The sequence below is a fragment of the Centroberyx gerrardi genome, chromosome 3, assembly GCF_048128805.1.
Source record: "Centroberyx gerrardi isolate f3 chromosome 3, fCenGer3.hap1.cur.20231027, whole genome shotgun sequence".
Taxonomy (NCBI): Eukaryota; Metazoa; Chordata; class Actinopteri; order Beryciformes; family Berycidae; genus Centroberyx; species Centroberyx gerrardi.
In genome coordinates this window covers 8572104-8592490 of record NC_135999.1, presented here as the reverse complement: position 1 = coordinate 8592490, position 20387 = coordinate 8572104, and the positions used below count along the sequence as shown (strand labels likewise).

Below are 20387 nucleotides of genomic sequence, written 5' to 3'. Positions count from 1 at the left end.
TTATATCATTAGGCTACATGTTATTGTTTTTGTTTGGCACTCCATGTAACTACTTACAATGACTGCATGTCTATTTTTACTGTTTTTTAACACATGAATCAAAACACGGATTACACGCCTGCCACACATTTACTCATCTGCAAAAAGTAGCTCTGCACTTCTTGATTTAAAAAATAAAACAACAGACATAAAAAAAAAAAAAACCTTTGTTATAAGGTCCATTTTGCTATCGGTCTATTCTCGACCAAAGGCACTTGAATGCGCCGACAAATGGTATGTATGACTAGACATGTAAGAAGTAGGAGCTTCGGAGGAGTGCCTGAACGCAGCTTAAGTGCGCTCCTGTTTTGCTTTTGTTGCTCCCCTCCCTCCTTGGTGCGCTGCAGCAGTAGTAGCGGGGTTCCTCGGCTCGGCCTAGAGGCTGCAGACTGGACAGTTAAACGATATGTGACAGTCCTATCTTCAATGAATGATCAAGCACAAACTATGAAATCACTGTTGCCCAGGCACATTGGGCTGGGCTTCTGGGGTAGGCGATGGGCAATGCAATGTTGTCTCACTCTCAGTATTCTTACACCCCCAACTTGGTCTGTGCCTCTTCACAGAGCGCGTATTCAATGAAGGTTGACAGGGCAAAATCAATAACGAGCTGGGAGACATCAACAAACCGGGCAGGACTCCTATAACAGAGGACCAAGTGGTGCAGGCAGTGTAAGGAACAACAATAAGACAGAAAAAATGACACAATTTATATGAAAAGTCTTTGAAGTGAGGCTGAGAAAAAATGACACAATTTATATGAAAAGTCTTTGAAGTGAGGCTGAGAGTGAGAAGTAAACTATTTGGGTTTAAAGGGCAGAGAGATAGATATGGAAATAAGGGAAATAGGACTTTCAAACTGTGTTGTTACTACAAACTGTGTTGTTACCTGACACACTGTAGTCTGTTGTGGTGCAGAAGGAGAGGGAGAAAGAGCCATTATCAAACTAAATGTGGACTGGAGATGAATGACCAGACTGGTAGGAAAACAGCCACACTCAGTCACATAGATGGCATGTGGATTTTTGTTGCTGAAAAGGAAAATTCCTGGTCTAAGAATTTATTTTGCAAGCATCTATAAAACATATATAAGGTGTATGAAAGACTGCATGGGCTTTCCTTTGTCTTGGACCCTGTACTGAGGGTAAATCAGGGTTCATGACTCTACAGCCACAGGGCTCTTGCCAGTGGATTAATGGAGGCGTAACACTTATTCCAATTTCCTCAGTAATTCAAAAACCATTTTCACAAGAACGGCCAATTTGTTATGCTATAAACGTAAGTGTATCTACAACTCACATATTGTATTTAAATGTTTTCATAAAAGATGAACAGGTTGCAAAACGGATTTAAATAAAATCACCCCATACCAGGTAACATGTACTATACAAGTAATACACCTAATTAATCAGTCTGAAAATAAAAAACATTATTTGTCCTTCATATATTATTTTAATTATTAATAATATTTAAAAAAAAAAAAGTTATTACCATTTTCCACCCTTTAGGCTTACATGACTGCTCACAGCTTGTGACATTGTATGGGTACTTAAATTGATTCTAATCCAAAGTTGTAGTTTGTGCAAACCCTTTTGAGTGCATATAAAGAGGCCAGTGGAAGAACAAGCAAGTGCATCTTTTTCATTTCACTTACATAACAAACTATTTGTAAAAACAGAGCTAACAATTTGTCATTTTGAATACCTCAAATAAACAACTTTTTATTATAATTTTTCTCCAGGAGTTCGAAATATGGCTTTTGAAAAAAAAAAAAAAAAATCAGGAAGGCAACATGTAACTGGGCATATGCAGAGTGAGTGTCATCACTCTGGCTTGTTTCTGATTGGAGGAATTCATGGTGTTACAACCGTCACTTGTTACAACTGTCCCTGGTCTCCCCTGTACTGTGACCTAAACACACGTCACCAGTAATTAGGCAGTTACATGACTGGAGAAAGAGGTGGATATAGGCTACTCCATATTGGCTGGCCCCATCAGCCATAATCACTTCACATGTAATGGTAATGGTCAAAGATTTTGCATGTACCATAGGCTACCTCTGGTTTAGGATAGTCAATCAATATTTGAGATCACACTCCACTCTCAGAAAGATAAAGAAACAGAATCAGTAGCCTACTCTGTAGTCTGTGTTGTCAAAAACACGTAGCCTACAACTTAAATCTGATCCACTGAAAACAAAAGGGAGATCGTCATCCTCAAATGATAATACGTTTGAGCTTTAACATGAACTTTTATTCATAGCAATGACATAGTGACAGCTGGACCTGAAACATTACATGGGCACCATACCTTAACCCAAGTCAGCCCAGATATAATCCTGTAGTTTTAATGCTATAATAGAATGCAGGGGACAGCCTTTCTTCTGTCAGCATTCAGTTTTTATCAGTGACCCCATGTCAAACTGTGGGTTGTGGTGACTCATCCTTCCCTGAACTAACGTGTGTCTGAGGCTTTCATAACCAGACTTGTCATGGACATCCAACACTGCCCTCTGTCTCCACTGGATGATATAACATACACTCAAAACAAAAACACTGTCCTCAGAACCATGTTTTTTTTTTTTTTTAAATATTACCTGCAACAACAAAATGCAAGTGAATAAACATAAGTTTCCTGTAGTGAACAGGTTGACTATCCATTTATCGTATATTACATAAGTTCAGGTAAGCCAGTCCATATAGGTTTAGTCTAGAATACAGTAGACCTAATACCCATACATTTTTTAGTGTAAAACATTTTACAGAGATGCCTGACTGAGTCACCAGCCTCCACTCTGTGTGTAGCATTTTGTAATTCTGCCTTGTTTATCAGTGTCATACGTCTGCAAATGTAACTGATGCGTCAGAAAGGCAATGCAGTATAGTGTACAGCTGTAAAACCCATTAGATGAAGAATATAGCATGGATATAATCTCAGATACAAATGAATGAGACATGTTAAAAATATAAAAATTATACTTTATTAGATATCTACCTTTCACAAACAAGATATAATTCAATTGGTACCAATCAATGACAGCAGCACCGAAACCACCAGGACACATTAACAATGACAAACGACATAAGATGACACAAGACAAGAACTCGTGGTGGGAAAAGCTTATAAGAACTAGAACTGAAATTTACTTCTGAATCTTTTACTGGGCAGAGAGTTGGTCCAGGTTGTCACGGGAGCGGCTGGAGAGGTGGGCCTCCAGGATCTCCCCAAACAAATTCCTTTTCAGCAAGCTGTAGGCCATGGGCAGAAGCTGCCTGATCACCTTGTAGAAGTACTGGTGGGAGAGAGGAAACCGAAGATGAATAATGGATTACGTCCAACTACAGTCTTATCAGTTTCTGTTGAATGCTGTTGTATGGCCCAAAGATGAGCGCCTTTAATCATTTTATTATGTATTCATTTGAACTAGACACTTGAAGTAAAGTTGTTAGGCAATGTTTTGCGATGATTGTCTTATCTTTCCTTTCTTTATTCTGTGAAATAACCACAAACCAAAGAGCACCTACAATGCCTCTAAACAAGAGACTTATGCAAAATGGAGGATGCTGAGAACAATTTGAGATGTGAGATTCATCAATTGAAACTTGCATTTGTGAATGGGACAGCAAACATACCTTCATGTAAGATTACTTATTTGTGCGTGTTTGAGTAATGAAGCAAGGAAGACAGGGGCCATAACGCAATCAAACCTCTAAGAGCGTGTGTGTGAGTGTGTGTGTGTGTGCAAATGTGCACCACTTTATGAGACTCACGTGGGAGCCATAGCAGAAGAGGTCTATTCCTAGCTCATAACCCATGCCGTAGTCACACTCATCGTTGGCAAACTGAACAAAAGTGATCATCTCCTGGAGCGGTCCGAAGGCTTTCACCCGCTCTTCATCATTCCGCGCTTCAGCAATGGCCTTGCAGATCTTCTTGAGACCAGCTAGACCCCGGGGCGGGAAAGAGACAAATATTTCATAGGTTAACTGGCTGACATTAAATGGACTTCATAATCTTAAAGGTATACAGAAATGGTTAGGTAATACTCTGCATATCATGTATGTGGAGTATTACAATAATAATCTGCAACATCTTAGGTCTTTCCTGGGAAAAACCCTCACACACACACACACACACACACACACACAAACACACACACACACACACACAGGAAGGGATATGTTCAACATTTCCTGCAGCAGCAATAGTGGTTTGGTTGGAATAAATGAGTGCTGAAACGATTAGTCGTTTTATCGATCAATCAACAGAAAATTAATCGATTGTAATTTTGATAATCGATTAATCATTTGTCATTCATCAAATTAAAATAGCACACATTTGCTGGTTACAACTTCACAAATACTAAGATTTGCTTGCTTTTCTCTGTTTCATATATACTATTATATTGGCTGCTGTCAGACTAAGTAAGCAATTTTAAGACATCGCTTTGGGCGCTGGGCTCTTAATTGTAGCAACAGTATTGAATACAACAATAATACGTTAAACAGGCACATCACTCATTAACTGTCAAGTTGTAACACTATCCTCAACATTTGTCTGCTTTGACATGTTGTGAAACTTGTCTTCACAACACATTCAATTTTGTGTTTTACACTACACACATTCCATTTCAAAGTGAAATACTGAGCCCACATTAAAATTGAACAATCAGTAGGGAGATGATATATGAGGAGAAAAGTGGCAAAAACACCATAATAATAAACACCAGAGTTTACTATGTGCGTGAGCTCACCATCTGTTTCTGGTAGTTCTCTGTACCCCACATCGTTCTTGTCTACAGGCACAACGATGCCGGCACCATGGAATGTCTTGGTGACCACCTGTGATGGGACAAGAGGTTTCCAGTTACCCAGTGTGAGCATTTTGGCCCAGCTCATAAAATCAGTGTTTTGTGCACATGACTTGAATCAACATAAGGCTGCATAAGAGTAGTGAGTGGAAATGGTCCTGTCAAATGCAATAAAATGACAGTGGTGGGCACAAGGCAACATATTAGGTTGACATTAGCACAACCACAACCACCTTTTGACGACTGAGGCCCTAAAACCATATAGACAAGTAAAAGTTTTGCTCCATTGTGTCAGATACCTTCTTGTCCCTCTGCTTCATGCCTTTGGTCTTCTGCTCTAGAGAGAAGCCCAGAGTCTCCGCCCTGCCTCTCAGCTTTGCCTCCAAGTTTCCCAAGGCTTCCCCCCCTGCCTTCTGGCTGCCCCTCTCTTTCCTCTTCTTCAACAGGTACAGGCTGTTGGAGGACCGGACAAAGGGATCAAAAATAGGAGAGGATGACATAAGTGGAAGGAGAGACAGAGAAAAATAAGATTGCCTTAATCAAGTATCCCTCATAGCAGGCCTACCCAGCTATGTCATGCTATCCGATTTATTGGTGGCCGATTGATCGGTGCACCCCTAGTAGATCAGCCCAAGTCTATGTGGTGGTCAGTACTCACTGGACAGCTGCAAACACGTTGTCCCCCATCTGTGTTATACTGCAGCCCTTCTTGGCATCATTCTCCCCAACAAATGAAGGAAGGGAGTCTGGAGTGTCTCTGATAAGATAGGAATCAGGAACAATCAAATTCAAAAGACATGACCTACCCACAATCATGTAGTCATATATAGAATGGACGTATACATGCATCTTCAATCTTTGCCTTTACAGTTACCATTATTTTAACTGCGTACAGTCAGTCCCTCACTAGCTATGTTCTCTCAATCTGGCCGGTCCAGAGAGTGTATTTCCAGTTGATTCAACACAATTCAAACACCTCAACAGAACTGTGAGATTGCAAAACGTTGTGTGTGTACTATACCTGTAATAGCCCATGTGGTGCTGGCTGTCCCCACTCCCCTGAAGGATGGTCTGAAACTCCGGTGGGTCATAAAAATACCTCCAATGAAGGTGGAAGTTAGGCTGAGGATTCTGGGAGTTTTTGTGAGCTTCTGCCAGAATGTCGAAAGGACCAACCAGCCGCAAACCCAGTGTGTCTACCAGCGCATCTACAGAGATTAGGATGCATCGAAACAATATTATAATGATACTGAGATCAATGAGATGCATATATTTTTCACAAGTAGCAGTAAAGAGTGTTGGTGCATCCATCCTTTGGCTAATTAAGCACTAAAGAGAGTGGGCTAAGAGTGGTTTTCTGATGTCAACAAGCAGAGAGTGGGATTAGATGTCAAGTGCACAGTCTGTATTATGAGTGCCACTGTAACTAGATGAATAGGATGTGTACAGAGCATACCCCGAGGGTTGTCAGGACAAAGCCCCTTGCAGAAGTCCCAGAAGTGGTACAGATCTTCTGGCATTTGAAGCTTGTACAGATGCACCACCTCATCCCGTTGGTCTGAACCCACCTCTGACAGCGGCACTGCTGTGGATTCATCAGGACGGGCTTTCTTCAGCGCCCCATTGCCTGACCCAGACCCAGACCCCTGAGGAAAGTAAGAGAAACAACTGGGTCACTGACTGCACATGTACCAGTTTAGCTGCTCGCCCCTACGCCCGGCTGAGGCTGGTGTTCTACATTTCACATTTTGTACCAGGCAGGCAGCTGTGAAAGGACCGTGCAGAACAACGCCCCCTGCCATCTGCGGGAACAAAAACCTTTCTGAACACTATTCTGACAAGTAACCTTTGTTAACAAGCATTCATAATCCCAGTTCACGCCGTCTCATGGCATCAGAGTATGCGTCAAATCAAAGCACTCGTCCGTTTCCCTACACCAGACTTAACGGCAGCTAGAAGAGACTGTTTTCGGTGAACCAGCAAGCCACGCCTCAGCTCCGTCGTTGTTATGCAGTGTGTAATAACATCAAAATGTGAAAATGTACAAACCGATTGCTACGCGTTGTAAACCCACGCTACTGACCAAGCGGCTCTGCGGCACTAGCCAGCAGTGCTGCTGCCATGTTGTCGGCTGTCTACCGTTACGTTATCCAGGCAGCATGCGAAACACTTCTACCGGTAGCGCTACACAGAAGTTGTTTTTCACCAATAAAACCGTACGCAGCAAACCCCCTTGTCTGGTGAAACCACACGTAAAATGTACATGTTTGCAGGCCGGCATAGGTGGTCAAAGTAGTGTAAAGTTACCTGAATAGATTTGGGTTTTCTTTTCGCGCGCCCTGTCATATTCTTCCTCTTGTCCGTCTGTCGGCGTCTTGTTCTGCGCTTCGGAAGCAGCAGAAACTGCGCTCTATTAAAGCGCACCACTGCCCCCTAAAGGCCGGGCGTGCTAACTGCAGCCCCTCGACACCAACATGGGAATTTTGTGATTGAGTTTACACATTTTTGTTGAAACTGATGTAAATCTTAATAATCCTAATTTATGTACTCATACACTCATGTAAAGTAACACAGCTTCAGACAGATTTTATTTGCGTTAAAATATTTTTCAAAATTTTGAAAATTTGCTTAATTTAAGTTTTGTTGGTTGTTTTTTGTTTTCTTTCTTTTTTTTTTAAATTACGTCAGTCCTTCGACTTGTAATGGTGTATGGTGCAGGGCAGGACTATAATAATTCTGGGTGATTAAAACTCTGGGTGATAAAGTACCAGAACGTCAATTCATTTTCTTAACTTTACAGCTTTCCTCTTTTTATGGTTGCTCCACAGACAAAACGATGCAAAGAGTTTTTTGTCACCTTTATTTCCACCATGTTCATTTGAAACTGCAATATCGGTTAGAAACTTTAAAATTAATTCAAACAAAAGTACTAAAACCAATGTAGCCTACTAAAAACTTTAGAAGGCGTGTGCCATTTTAAGCAGCTTTCAGATAAAAAAAAAAAAAAAGATTAACTTATATAAGGCTTTGTGAACAACACTGGTCCTAAGAGTTGATAGGCTGCTTGTGTCTGACATTAAATATGGAGTTGATACACAGGCATGTTTTTATTGCAGTCAAAACGATAGGATGGCCAGATCTGAAATGGCATTTTGAGTCAGTGTCATGTAGTCAAAGTGCTTCAATTGCCTTAATTTTGTCTCCATCTACAAAAAAAGAGACACATCAGTACAAACACCTTTCAGTGTTCCTACATATATGAAGGAACTGTAGGTGTAAGTTTCAGGAAAAAGCTTTCTCTCCTCACAGCGTTACTCTCTGCCAATCCTGCTTTTTGCCTCCAAAGCCACACAGCAAAGACATCCCCCCGTCCACTTCTGCTGCCTTCCTCTCCTCCTCCCTGTTCCTCATTCTTTTAAATGTACTCTCACAGTTTCACTATTTTTTCCTCATTTTCTTCCTCATTTTCTTCCCCATTTTCTTCCTCTCCTTCCTCAGCAAGATGCAGCCAGTGCTCTCTGTTCTTCTCACAACCGTTCAGCAGAGGGGAGCAGGTGTCAAACAGTCCCGATAGAGCCTGACAGAGAGAGAGAGAAAGAGAAAGAGAGAGGATTGGAGTGTTGGAAGTGAAGGAAAAGTGGAAATTAGAGAGAGAGGAAGACCAACAATACGGTCCTTATTGCGGTCTTCCTCTTTTCCCCACAAACATACATAGAGATACACACACATGCCACACCACATACATACATCCACGCACATGCACCAGCAGTAGCAGCAGCAACAACAACAAAAACACACCTTGTAGAGCGGATGGCAGATCCCATCAATATACTCAACTTGCATGAGTGGCAGTCGAGTGCTGTTCTCTCTGTTCATAACATCCTGGTGAGAAGAGACAGTAAACTGCACCGTTTCAACTTTCCTCCCCTCGCACATGTCCAGACATGAGCAAAACATTGTTGAATTTGTTTAAAACAATTGAAAATACACTTGTGATTCTGCCCAGTATGATATATGACTATATTCATATACTGATCCTATGAATCCAAAGCATGGTGAGTAATAATGACATAAAACCCTGCCAGCAGAACTTACAGTGGGTTTGATATTGAACTCTTCTTTCTCTTTGTCCCCTTGTGCAAAGAACTCCATGGCAACCAGGTTGGCAATCTTTTTGGAGGGAGAGTGAGGTTAAGACTGTGGTGTAAAGGTATTTATTCACATTTTCACGATTGAGCGATTCGATGAGAGAGTGAGTAGGTCTGCGTGTGAAGTGTGTATTGAAATGAACACCGGCGTGCGAGGAGGCCTACCCTTTTTTGCTCAGGCCAGGGCTTTGTGATGGCACAGAGGTCACTGGCTGTCATCAACATCGACCTGTGGGGAGAATCAGTGCTCAAACACTGTCTGCAAATGTCACTCTGATAAACTTCTCTGGAAAATACATTTTAAAGGAGTGCCCCTGGTCCGACTCAATCACACACACACACACACACGCTCACCTCAGCAGTTCTCTTTGTTTCTCACTCTTCCAGCTCACTCCGCCTTTTTTAGCGAGAGAAAAGAACTCGCTTCTCCTCCTAAAAAACAAAATACAGACACAAAAACAAGGAGATCAGAGTTTAGAATTCACTCACTCACTCAGTTCCTGACATACACCTATTGGAGCATCAAGCCATCAGGTTACTGTGATCATTATGTCATATTGTGTATAACATACTCCACATGGACCGTCAAGTCAGTGGCAAGGATGGCTCTTTTGATCATGGGCAGCAGAGCTTTGTAGTCCTCCTTAGAGAGACCACTGAGAATCTGACTCCCCTGGGGGGAGAGAGTGAGAGAGAGAGAGAGATGTATATATACATTTATTTTTAACAGCAAAATCACAATTTTTCTGTTTCTATTTTTAAGTTAATTTTACCTATTCTTATTTATATATTTGATTGCAATGTTGCATTGTTACACAGCTCTGGTTACACATTTCTTTATTCTAGTAGATCTTTACTTATTGTACATACATTTTTGTTTTTATTTTACACTTGCTTTGGCAATGTAAACTTATGTTTCCCATGATAGAGTGAGAGAGAGAGAGATAGTGAGAGAGAGTGAGAGAGAGAGAGAGAGAGAGATAGATAGAGAGAGAGAGAGAGAGAGAGAGAGAGAGAGAGAGAGAGAGAGAGAGAGAGAGAGAGAGAGAGAGAGAGAGAGAGAATCGAGAGAGACAGACACAGACACAGACAGAGAAATGGTGCGACTTGTGGAGCAATGGAGGAATGATATAAATCTTAGCAGAGGTGGAGTGCAACTGACTGGATGAAAAAAATTGGAGGATGAATTAGTTAACAGATGGACTAGTAGGTAGTAGGAATTAAACACATACTGATGCTTGAGGGCATACACAGATGATTTATAGGTTGATGGAAAAATGATGGATGGAAGGGCTAGAATGAATGAAAGGATGAATGGATGAGGTCTCACTGAGTTGTTGAGGATGAAGAGGCACAGGTTGTAGTGGTGGTTCTCAAGAGAAGAGTGGCCGTACAGCTGAGCCAAAGGCTGATGACTCCTGAGAGAGAGAGAGAGAGAGAGAAAGAGAGAGAGAGAGAGAGAGAGAGACAGAGACAGAGACTTGAGGTGAAGACCATGGGGCAGTGACTGAGGAATATAAAATGACTACAATTTGAAATATTACAGCTTATGAATTGTAAATAAGATTGTTTACCTTTCTATGTAGGAGTTATTGACTCCTCTGTGGTCAAGATCATGATTCAGAGTGGCTATCATCAACGCTAAGATCTCCAGACGTGAAAAAATAGTCTGGGATGGAGAGAGAGAGAGAGAGAGAGAGAGAGAGAGAGAGAGAGAGAGAGTGAAGAAAGCTATTTCCCTCTCTCTACATACAATGGCATGAAAAAGTATTCAACCGATTTCATTTTCTGCACTGTTGCAGTTTTCACATTGAATTTCTTCAGAGTCAAGGACAGAGCGCACACTTTACAGTAGATTCTTTTCCGTCCAATTTCGTCATTGACCTCCATGGTAAAATTAGAGAGGAGAAAGTAGTGCACCTGCTATGTTTTAATATGTAACGGTGGAAAAGAGGTTAATTCATTTTTTCTTTGAAACCCAAGGAACTGGAATCAACCCAGTGACACCGGTATTCATACTGTGCTCTAATAAATCTGAATACGCCCTACACCCTAAAACCCCATTAGGATGTAATGAAGGAACCTGGTGATTATATGACTTCCTTGGAAGACTACGGGCGGTGAATGTAGGCTCCAGAAAGTGAGAGGCAGAGGTTACATAAATGGAGAGAATTACTTGGATGGTGTGTGATCCCTGTGGAAAGCAGTTAAGAGGTCTTGTGAAGGTCTGAAACTAATCCTCTTCCAAATAATTAAGAGTGTTCTGCACCGGAATAACCCTGCAGGCTCTGAATGACTCTTCACTTCCTTCAGAGAAACCCTTTCTACACACACTCGCATTATTGTTACTTTTAAGGGGAATGCAATCAAACTTCAGAGCAGCTGAGGTTCAGCATTTAAATTAATGATGATCAATATCAAATGCAAGATTAATGGCTTTCTGCAACTTCTCCATCCTCTCCCAGGTAATCTGACAACAATTATATCATGAATGTAGTTTTGTAAATGTGAATGAAAGTCAACAACACACAAAAAAGTTCAGTATATGCAAAGGCTGAAATAGTTCTGAGGAAAGTTCTGATGTCCAATTTTCCGCCTTTCAAATCTTGAATGTTGTCTTTTGATTTGTTGTGGAACTAGAGTTCGAGTGAGATGCCTCTTTAACATTTTAGGATGATGTTACCCCCCCCCCTCACACACACACACACACACACAAACACACACACTGACCTGGAGCTGGTCTGTGGCCATGAGCATGGCATACATGCTTTGAGCAGTGCTCAGCCCATGTTTCCAGTTGTGATACGGGACGTTGTTCCTGTAACCTCGTCTGACACTCAGCACCCACTGGCAGAGACTCTAGAGGAGGAGAGTGAGCGGTGGTGGAGACATGGAGACAAGTAGGGTGGAGACAGGCAGGGTGGGGCACAGGATAGGGATCAATTAAATAGGGATCAGTCACTTAACATTGATCTGAGGATGACTATAAGTCAAGATGTCTGTGGTTCATAACTTGTGAGCACCTTTTATACCTGCACACATTTTGTATTTATAATGCTACGTTATAAAACTTAATTTTTCGACCTCATTCATATTTGCCAATGGGTTTGCATATGAAAAATGAACTATATCTTTTCATCTGTCACATCTACTAACTCTGATCCGCTAAATAGAACCAAAGAGTTAGGAAAACAAAACAAAATAAAAAATAACTGAACATACTTTACCATTGTCTTAGGGAGCCATTTGGTATTCTCATTGTATTGAAGTTTAGATATGGAAAGAGATTAGTGCCAGCAGAGATCTGAATTTGAATTTGTCATGCTCATATTGAACTGCTACATTTTTAAAATCCCAAAAATTTAATATGTAATGCACAATTTGTTATTGAATGCAATGGCTTGAAATTGAATGTGATTATTACTGAATTTTGCTTTTAACTATAATTTCAAATTCAGTTTTCTCAATTTAAATTTGTTTTTCTCCATTCAGATTGAGCTGTCTGAGACACAGCTCCAGGAACACAGGAAAAGCAAACGAGCAAACAAGCAAACATTCAACCCAATAATCTTGGATAGCATAACTACTACAAGTAGTTCAATATAATTCATGAAACTCAAATACAGTCTCTGCTGGCACTAATCTCTTGTCCATATTAGGTGGTTTAATGTGGTTTACCATAGCGCTGCCATACTTATTACCAGATCTGCTACCTTGTAGTCAATGTTGAAATCCTGCACCAGATTGAGGTCCAGGAACATGCGGATGGTGGCCTGTGTGGTGAGCTCCTCTGGGAGGCCAAAGTCAGAGAAGTGGAAGTCTAGAATGTACAGTGACTCAGCAGAGGGAATGGCGGCCTCCTGAAAAACAGAAAACAAAAACGCCATTGAAACACACACTCTCTAACGTGGTAAGACAACACTTTCTTTCTCTACCTCTCTCCCACTCCATGGCAGCAGAAGTGCAGGGAAGAGATCTAGCTTTAACATGGGTAAGGAGGTCACCGGCACCTTTGCCACCTACAGGCAGTGATAGCGGCTAATCAAGAGCTTTGAGCAGGGAGGGTAATAGTGCACCGTTAGCATTAAAGCCAGTTAATCTGATCTGCAGAAATAAAACCCAGGGTGATTCCACTCCCCCGCCCAGGGATGCCAAAAAAAAGCAGGGAGGGTGAAGGAAGAAGGGTAATGGAAAAGTGGTGGGTTGTTACAAGAACTGAAGGGGAGAGAGATGGGCAGAGATGCGAGGTACGGAGAGGAGGGGTGGAGAAGAAACATGATGGACTGAGAGAAGCAGGTCAGAGAGGGGCAAAATCATTTCCCCCGGAGGAAAGTTAGTGATCACCTGCAATGCCTGGATTTCCTCTTCTGCTGCAGTGATGTGGTAGGCAAGAACCTGCAGCACACACAACATAAATATATATATTTTATAAAAAGCAGAGTACGTTCACCTAATTTATTATTACTCAGCTAAAGCGAGCGATACTAATGGCGTGAGGCAGCCTCCCCACCTCCTGCGTGACCTCTATACTGGCCCTCCGCTCCTCAGTGATCTGGACAGTCTGAGCGTACTGCAGCGCCAGGCCGCAGTACACCGCCAGGTCCTCCAGGAGGCGCTCATCATATCTGTTGAAGGCCTCCATCTCACCGGAGTCTCTGCTCTGTTTGTTCATCAGCTGGCACACAGCTGAACGACAAGAAAGAGTGGGATAGAAGACAGCAGAGCAGTGTGAGGTGTCTGATCTTTAGTCTGTGTGTCATGGCACTTTAATACCTAGAGTTTGTGATGTGGAACCATGAGTATACAGCGCTTTGTCATGGAGACTAGTGTGTGTTAATTACGTACCTATAGCCACCGTACAAAAGCAAAATGGCCATTGCCATCCAAGTGACTTACCAATGACTCTTTCAGACCTCTCGTTTCTGACCGGGCAGCAGATCAGACTCCTTATTGGTTCCTGAGAGCCGTCTGACATATTAAGTGTTTCCATGGTGACCAGAGTTCGAAGGGCGTATGCTGGGTCTACATCGCTGGTGTCGTGCTCCCTGAAAAACATATACAAATGATATAGAACCATTTACCTCTGGTGTTAAGAAGAAGAAGGTGACACTTTATTTGGGTTGTCCAATGTCGATACCCAACTATCTACTGTATATACTATGACAAATAGCAGATGTTCATTTGCCTATTTGGTGCATCTCTACAAACTATGTAACCCTAACACTGACCTTAGCCTAACCCCATTTTTAAACCAAACCCCAAACCTAACCTGACCCTCTTTCTAACATTAACCCCAACCCTAAGATTAACCCTAGCCCAGACATTGAATATCTATTCACACCTACCTTTCACACCAGTATGAGTGAAACTCTGTAGACTTTTTAGTGACACATTAAAGTCATTTGAAAGGAAATTGAGTATCAACATTGTGTGTGACCAAAAAGAAATACAATTTGGCTGGTGTAAAGCTACAGTCCATCAACACTGCCTTTGACAGTGAGCTGACATATCTATAGACCAAAGGAATAATCATTCATGGACTTTATCCATCTAGCAGGCAGAACCTTCTGTAGATCTGGCAGGTTGGTCCGAGCTCCTCACACTCCATGTGGATCACCCAGGAGAAGGAGTCCTGAATTAAAACCAGCATCAGAAATACCATAGGTTAGGTAGGATTGGATACATAGCTTTCGAAAAAAAAAAAAAAATCCAACAGGATGGTACACCTGGTCCTCCACTACTGTGGTTTCCTCCTTAGTGATGAAGATGGTGCAGTACTGAGCATGTGTGAAGGGCATGATGGTCGCAGCCATCTTGCTCAGTAGAACTTCGAAGGAGTGGTGCTCCTCCGACAACACCTGTGCCATCTCTATCAAGACCTGACACACACACACACACACACACAGAAAAAAAGAAATACATTCAGCAGATAATATGATGTGACCACACTACACAGCGTGATATTAAAAATGTGACAGTGAGTTTCATAATAATGTCCAGCAGTGTTACCTGACTGCGTTTGGCCTCCTGCCTTGAGCTCTCATACAGCTGGACATTATCCAGGACCATCCCCAACACGCCCATATGATTGGACAGCACCTGGCCAATCAGATACAAGAACACAAATTCATAGCTAGCAGGCAGCCATTAGTCATCCTACTGTAAATAACAGTGTTATTTATTTTCTGGGATGCTCTGGGATTATTTATGTTCTGCATATTTCATATCTGGTCATGTTTAAATACAGAGACAGACAGACAGACAAACAGATGGATCGATAGATGGATAGATGGATAGATGGATAGATGGATAGATAGATAGATAGATAGATAGATAGATAGAGACAAAGAAAGAGAGAGAGAGAGAGAGAGAGAGCGAGAGAAAAAGGAAAGATATTCCTTTTCAGATTTCCATAGAAATGTACTCCTCATTTCCATTGCCTTCAGACAGCTCAGTTCTCAAATTATAAATTAATTCACAAATTAGAAATCAATAATAAATAAAAGATCTGAAATATAATTAAACATTTTACTCAATAAGTACTGTTACTGTCACCAATACAATAAAACATACTCAAAAAAAGTTCTTAAATGTTACTCAAGGTGAACTACAGTGCAGACTTTTGCATGTGCTCCAAAAAGTCGCAGGAGTCATAAAATCCACTCTAGTACAATAACTGCAGTAGTTGCAATTTGTTACTTTCCAACTCCTAAGTAGAGTTCAGTCTAATCAGGTATCATACATCATGGCTTCGCCCTTCCTCACCTTCTCATCCAGGTCAGTAAACAGAGAGTCCGTTCCATCACTGCCACTTGTCTTGTTGATCATTACCACGACACCGACCACCTGTCCACAAAAAAGAGACATGTTATATTGTTATATGCTCTGTGTTACAATCTCTGCTATATGGACACTGTTCTCATTAAAAGTACCACATGATTACATTTATACATTTGATTAAGTGAGATGCATGTGCAGAAAACACCACATCTTGAAGCAGTCACTATGTGAGGACAACGTGACAAGCTGTGTGGCAGAGGAGTAGCAGAAGCCCAAATGAGCTATGATACAATATCATGTTACGTGATAAATGATGATGAATGTCACCTCTTCCCTGTGGTTCTGGATGGGCACACTCAAAGCACTCCTGACTTTAGGACCTGATGATTGATCATCATCAACATCGAATCTGGGATCCTGAAGAGGCAGACAGATTACAGAGAACGTGACATTTATTTATAAGAAATGTAAAGAGACAGATTGTTTCTAGAGTTAAGGTCAAATGCTCGATTTTAATTCTACTTGCTTTATACTGTTGTATCCATGCATATGTATTTCACTCACACTTTTGTTTGTTTGAGCTTGTCCTTAGCCTTTTGATATGTAAGAATCATTGTTTGCTGTACAAATGTGACTTATCTTATTCATATTTCTACTTGTCTTTCATGCTGTGGCCCATGACAAAGTGGTAATTTTTTATTTTATTGTATCCTGGTTTTAAACTTTGTGCATATGTTTCGGATGTATATTGTGTTTTAGTGGGACCCCAGGGAGAACAGCTGACACCCTTATTCACAGCCAATGAACAAATAATGCTCCATTGTGTGCATTAAAATCTCTTTATGTAAATAGGCAGCAACAGACTTAAATCTACCAAAACGTCTACCCACATCTCATCGTACTCATATTCCCATGTCCTTAAACTAAGCAGTTGAGGGTGGACTGATCATCTGCGTCAGGTAAAGCAGGCCAGGAATACCCACGTTTCTCAGTAACCTCACTGGCCCACAGGCTATTAGGAGCTGCCCATCCACACCCACGCTGACTGGGGATTACCCAGCGTCCAACTCTGCCAGGAGGTTAGCAGTGATTCCTAATCACACAGGTGGCGAGGAAAAGGAGCGGGTGGAGTGGGTGGCACTTGTAAGCTGTTTAGTGTGCCACGCTGTCTTTGTCTTTCCCTCTCTGTATGTGTGTGTGTGTGTGTGTGTGTGTGTGGATGTGTGTAAGAGAGAGAGACACACGCTGTACCAATAATCAGAGGTTAATCAGTGGCAGAAGTCTCTAAAAGGATTAAAGGCATAGAGTACGTCATCAGGGATTCCCTAACTGCCCCCCCCCACCCCCACCCCCACACACACACACACAACACACACACACACACACACACACACACACTCCATGACAGCCTAACCATGACAACATCACCTAATGAAATAACTTGAAAAACAGACGGAGGCAGGAGACTCATTTCTAAAAGGATTAAAGGCATAGAGTACTCATCAGGGATTCCCTAACTGCCCCCCCCCACCCCCACCCCCACACACACACACACAACACACACACACACACACACACACACACACACACACACACACTCCATGACAGCCTAACCATGACAACATCACCTAATGAAATAACTTGAAAAACAGACGGAGGCAGGAGATTCATTTAGCATGCATAACTCATTCCTCAGTTCAAATATCCACCTGTGCCCTAGAATGTAAGAGGGTTAGAGTCTTGTGTGTTAGCAGAGCTTTACCTGACACGCATCTCTTATGTTCACTGGAGACCCAGTAGCCAATACATATCCCATGATACCCTTCACCGGCTCCAGATGTGCCTGGTTGTCCCGCTTCACGAACCCCGACGTTGTCAGGGCAGCCACCTCCTCCAAGGTGCTCCCTCCACCCCGATCTATCTTTACCAGAGAGAGGGAGCAGCTTTCAGGTGCCACCAGCTCCCCAGCGTGCAGGAGGGCCCCCTGGCAGAGCTCTGCCACAGAACCCGTCCAGCTGAGGCCTCCTCTCAGGAGCCCTGTCATCCACGGGCAGCCGTCACCTTGCCCGCAGGCTGAGGTCGTCTTCTTCTTTGAGGAGGAGCGTGGGAGCTGGGGAGAATGGGGGGAGCTAAGGCAAATAGGCGAAAGGGGAGGACGAGGAGAAATGGAGGGTCGGGGAGAGCAGGGGGAGCGACTGCCCGGCGTATCTGGACTTAGGCGGTCCATCGACTCAGGGGCACTGACACTGGAGGCCTGGGGTTCGGGTCTGTCCTTAGTGGAGGTGGAGAAGGAGGAGTCCCTGCGATGGTGAGCCGTCCTGAGCATGTGCTCCGAGCTGCTCCTGGAGAGTCTGGGCAGCTGCGGTGACGTCTCCACCTGTGGACCACTGACCCTGAAGCCACAGTCAAGACAGCACAGAGATTACATTATATATTGAGGAAGGCATGACTCAGACTCATGAAGCATGGAAAACATTGTAGTGTAAATAAAGTGGATGACAAAGCAAGACAGTGAGGTCTCCAAAGCTTTCTAGACCTACACATTAACATATGCCATTTGGTGCTCACTTTCATCCAAAGCGCCTTACAGTAGGCTACCATAACTCCATACATTTTTTAAAACAATGCGGTTTCATTTTCATTTTACCATACGGTCTTCCGCCAGTGTTTCAATTTGGGGAAGCTCATTATGCGTTTATTTCCTTTCAGTTTTCAATTCCAAAGCGAGCCTTTTGACAACAGTTGAATGAGATGGAAAATGATATTGCGATGAAAAATCTCTTACGCTGAAGCTCTGCGTAAAAAGTACGCCCGCGTAAAGTCGGAGTGGTCATCCAGCCATGCCTCCACCCGGTCGCTCTCCATGCCGTCTCCAAACCCCCAGCGGCGCGTCCTGGAGCGGGGGCTCCACAGCGGGGAGAAGAACCAGCCGATGCCCGTCACCATCGGCGGGTCTGTCTCTGCTTCCCTCCGAAAGGACTCCTCTGTCCCCGGCAAAGGAGACGCCCCGGGAGTCGCTCTGCCCGATTCCATGGACTCCCGCGCTTCGGAGTGGAGGCAGGGCATCCCTTCGCTCAAATTAAGCGAAAATAGGTCGATTGAACTCAGTTTGTGCGCCCGCCGCGTTATCTTTGAGAAACAGCAACACCAGCCATACGGTGGTACGAGCGAGGCAGCCTACACTGAAAAGAGAAGCAGAGAGATGTCTATTAGAGCATGTGGGAAGGATTGCGTAAAGGTAATCCCAAAGCCTTTATTTAGCCGGTCTGGCACCACTCTGAGTTTTATTCTTCGGCGGGAATCGATTAAAACCTCATTGGGCTATAAAAATGCCCAGGCTGGCCCAGTTATGAAACCAAAACATGTGGCCCCCATATAGACAACACCCGTCATCTACAACAACAACACAATTAGGAGTTAATTGAAATAATTTTAGCCTCTATGTATTTGGCATTACCTCACATAATCTGTGATTGTGTAGTAGATGTCTAAAGGGCTATTTTTGTGGTAGACAAATAGGAGAGGCTTGTATTAAAGTTTGAGAGATCTAGCACAAAAAACGGACTTATAGATGCTGAAACCAAAAGTGTTACAACCATCCCCATTCTCCCCTACTAATTTGGCTGAGGGCAACACACCAAGCAAGTGACTTTATCGTACTTTAATTTCTCACAGTATCTCCTGTGGTATCACAATAATATTCCTGCAATATTACAATATTAAAACAAGTCACAGTATATACTCAAATTTCTTATTTTTCATAAGAGAAGGAGGCTATAGCTGTTTGAGTAGATTCTGGGGTACAGCCCCAAAAGTCAGTATTTGCTCCTATATTGGCCCTTTCTTCCTATATTGGCCTTTTCCATAATTTATGGACAAATGGAACATTTATTGCCAAGCTGACATTAGTGACTGATAAACCAGCTCTTCTTCTGAATCTATCCTACTTAATCAACAAGTCATTATTAAAGTTAGTCAGCTTTGCCTTAATGAAAAGACTCAAAACAGTGTTCTAGTTATCCTCTCTCCCTTAACCATCCCTCCTTCACACTCTCATTCTCTCTCTCTCTCACTCAGTCCGTCACACACACAACTCCGTTCTAGCGGACTCACTCGAGGACTTGTGCTTTGTGCAGGTGTGGGATCAGCGTCTGTAGCAGCTGGTCAGTGAGTTGACAGCGACTGAGGTCCAGCTCTTTCAGCCCTTCAGAAAGCTCCAGTATCAGGGCCAAAGCTCCACAGGCCTCCACAGACTCTGCTCGCCTCACTGTGTCCCGTTCACTGCCCACAGGGACCAGGGACACCAGCTGGAGGAGGAGGGCTTTGCTGCTGCTGAAGGAGGGGAACAGAGTGTAGAAACAGGCATCAACCATGAATATGACTGTAATCCAAGTTATCTGTTGTCTTTCCTCTCTCGCCCCAGACGGACTCTGTCCAGGACAGGGAACAGCAGGTCTAGTCCACTGTCCTCCACCTCACAGTCTCGCAGGTTGAGCTGTGTGTCCTGGCTGCTGTGTCACAGGACAGTGGAGGAACCTCAGCAGCAGATTCCTGTCTACACTGGTATGGAAGATGATGTAGAAATATGACAAATGACAACATCATTTTAT

The 20387-nt window shown here is 42.9% G+C and overlaps 2 protein-coding genes across 2 annotated transcripts; both read right to left on the bottom strand.

Annotated features, from left to right (window-relative positions):
* Positions 1–2996: 2996 nt before the first annotated feature.
* hpf1 (histone PARylation factor 1) lies at positions 2997–7200 on the bottom strand. Its single transcript, XM_071923273.2, has 8 exons — positions 7157–7200; positions 6306–6489; positions 5871–6057; positions 5508–5606; positions 5149–5302; positions 4793–4880; positions 3810–3982; positions 2997–3331 (listed from the first exon to the last, which is right to left on the bottom strand). Exons 1-8 carry the CDS (start codon positions 7193–7195, stop codon positions 3197–3199), a joined length of 1059 nt encoding a protein of 352 aa, XP_071779374.2. The 5' UTR covers positions 7196–7200; the 3' UTR covers positions 2997–3196.
* A 1076-nt stretch (positions 7201–8276) lies between these two features.
* Positions 8277–18843, bottom strand: pde5aa (phosphodiesterase 5A, cGMP-specific, a). Its single transcript, XM_078282707.1, has 20 exons — positions 18563–18843; positions 17540–18170; positions 16105–16194; positions 15763–15843; positions 15007–15096; positions 14736–14876; positions 14562–14629; positions 13894–14042; positions 13508–13683; positions 13342–13392; positions 12711–12857; positions 11728–11856; positions 10572–10666; positions 10328–10415; positions 9570–9670; positions 9352–9429; positions 9163–9226; positions 8945–9019; positions 8648–8731; positions 8277–8426 (listed from the first exon to the last, which is right to left on the bottom strand). The coding sequence occupies exons 1-20, from the start codon at positions 18841–18843 to the stop codon at positions 8277–8279; spliced, it is 2769 nt and encodes a 922-aa protein (XP_078138833.1).
* Positions 18844–20387: the final 1544 nt, after the last annotated feature.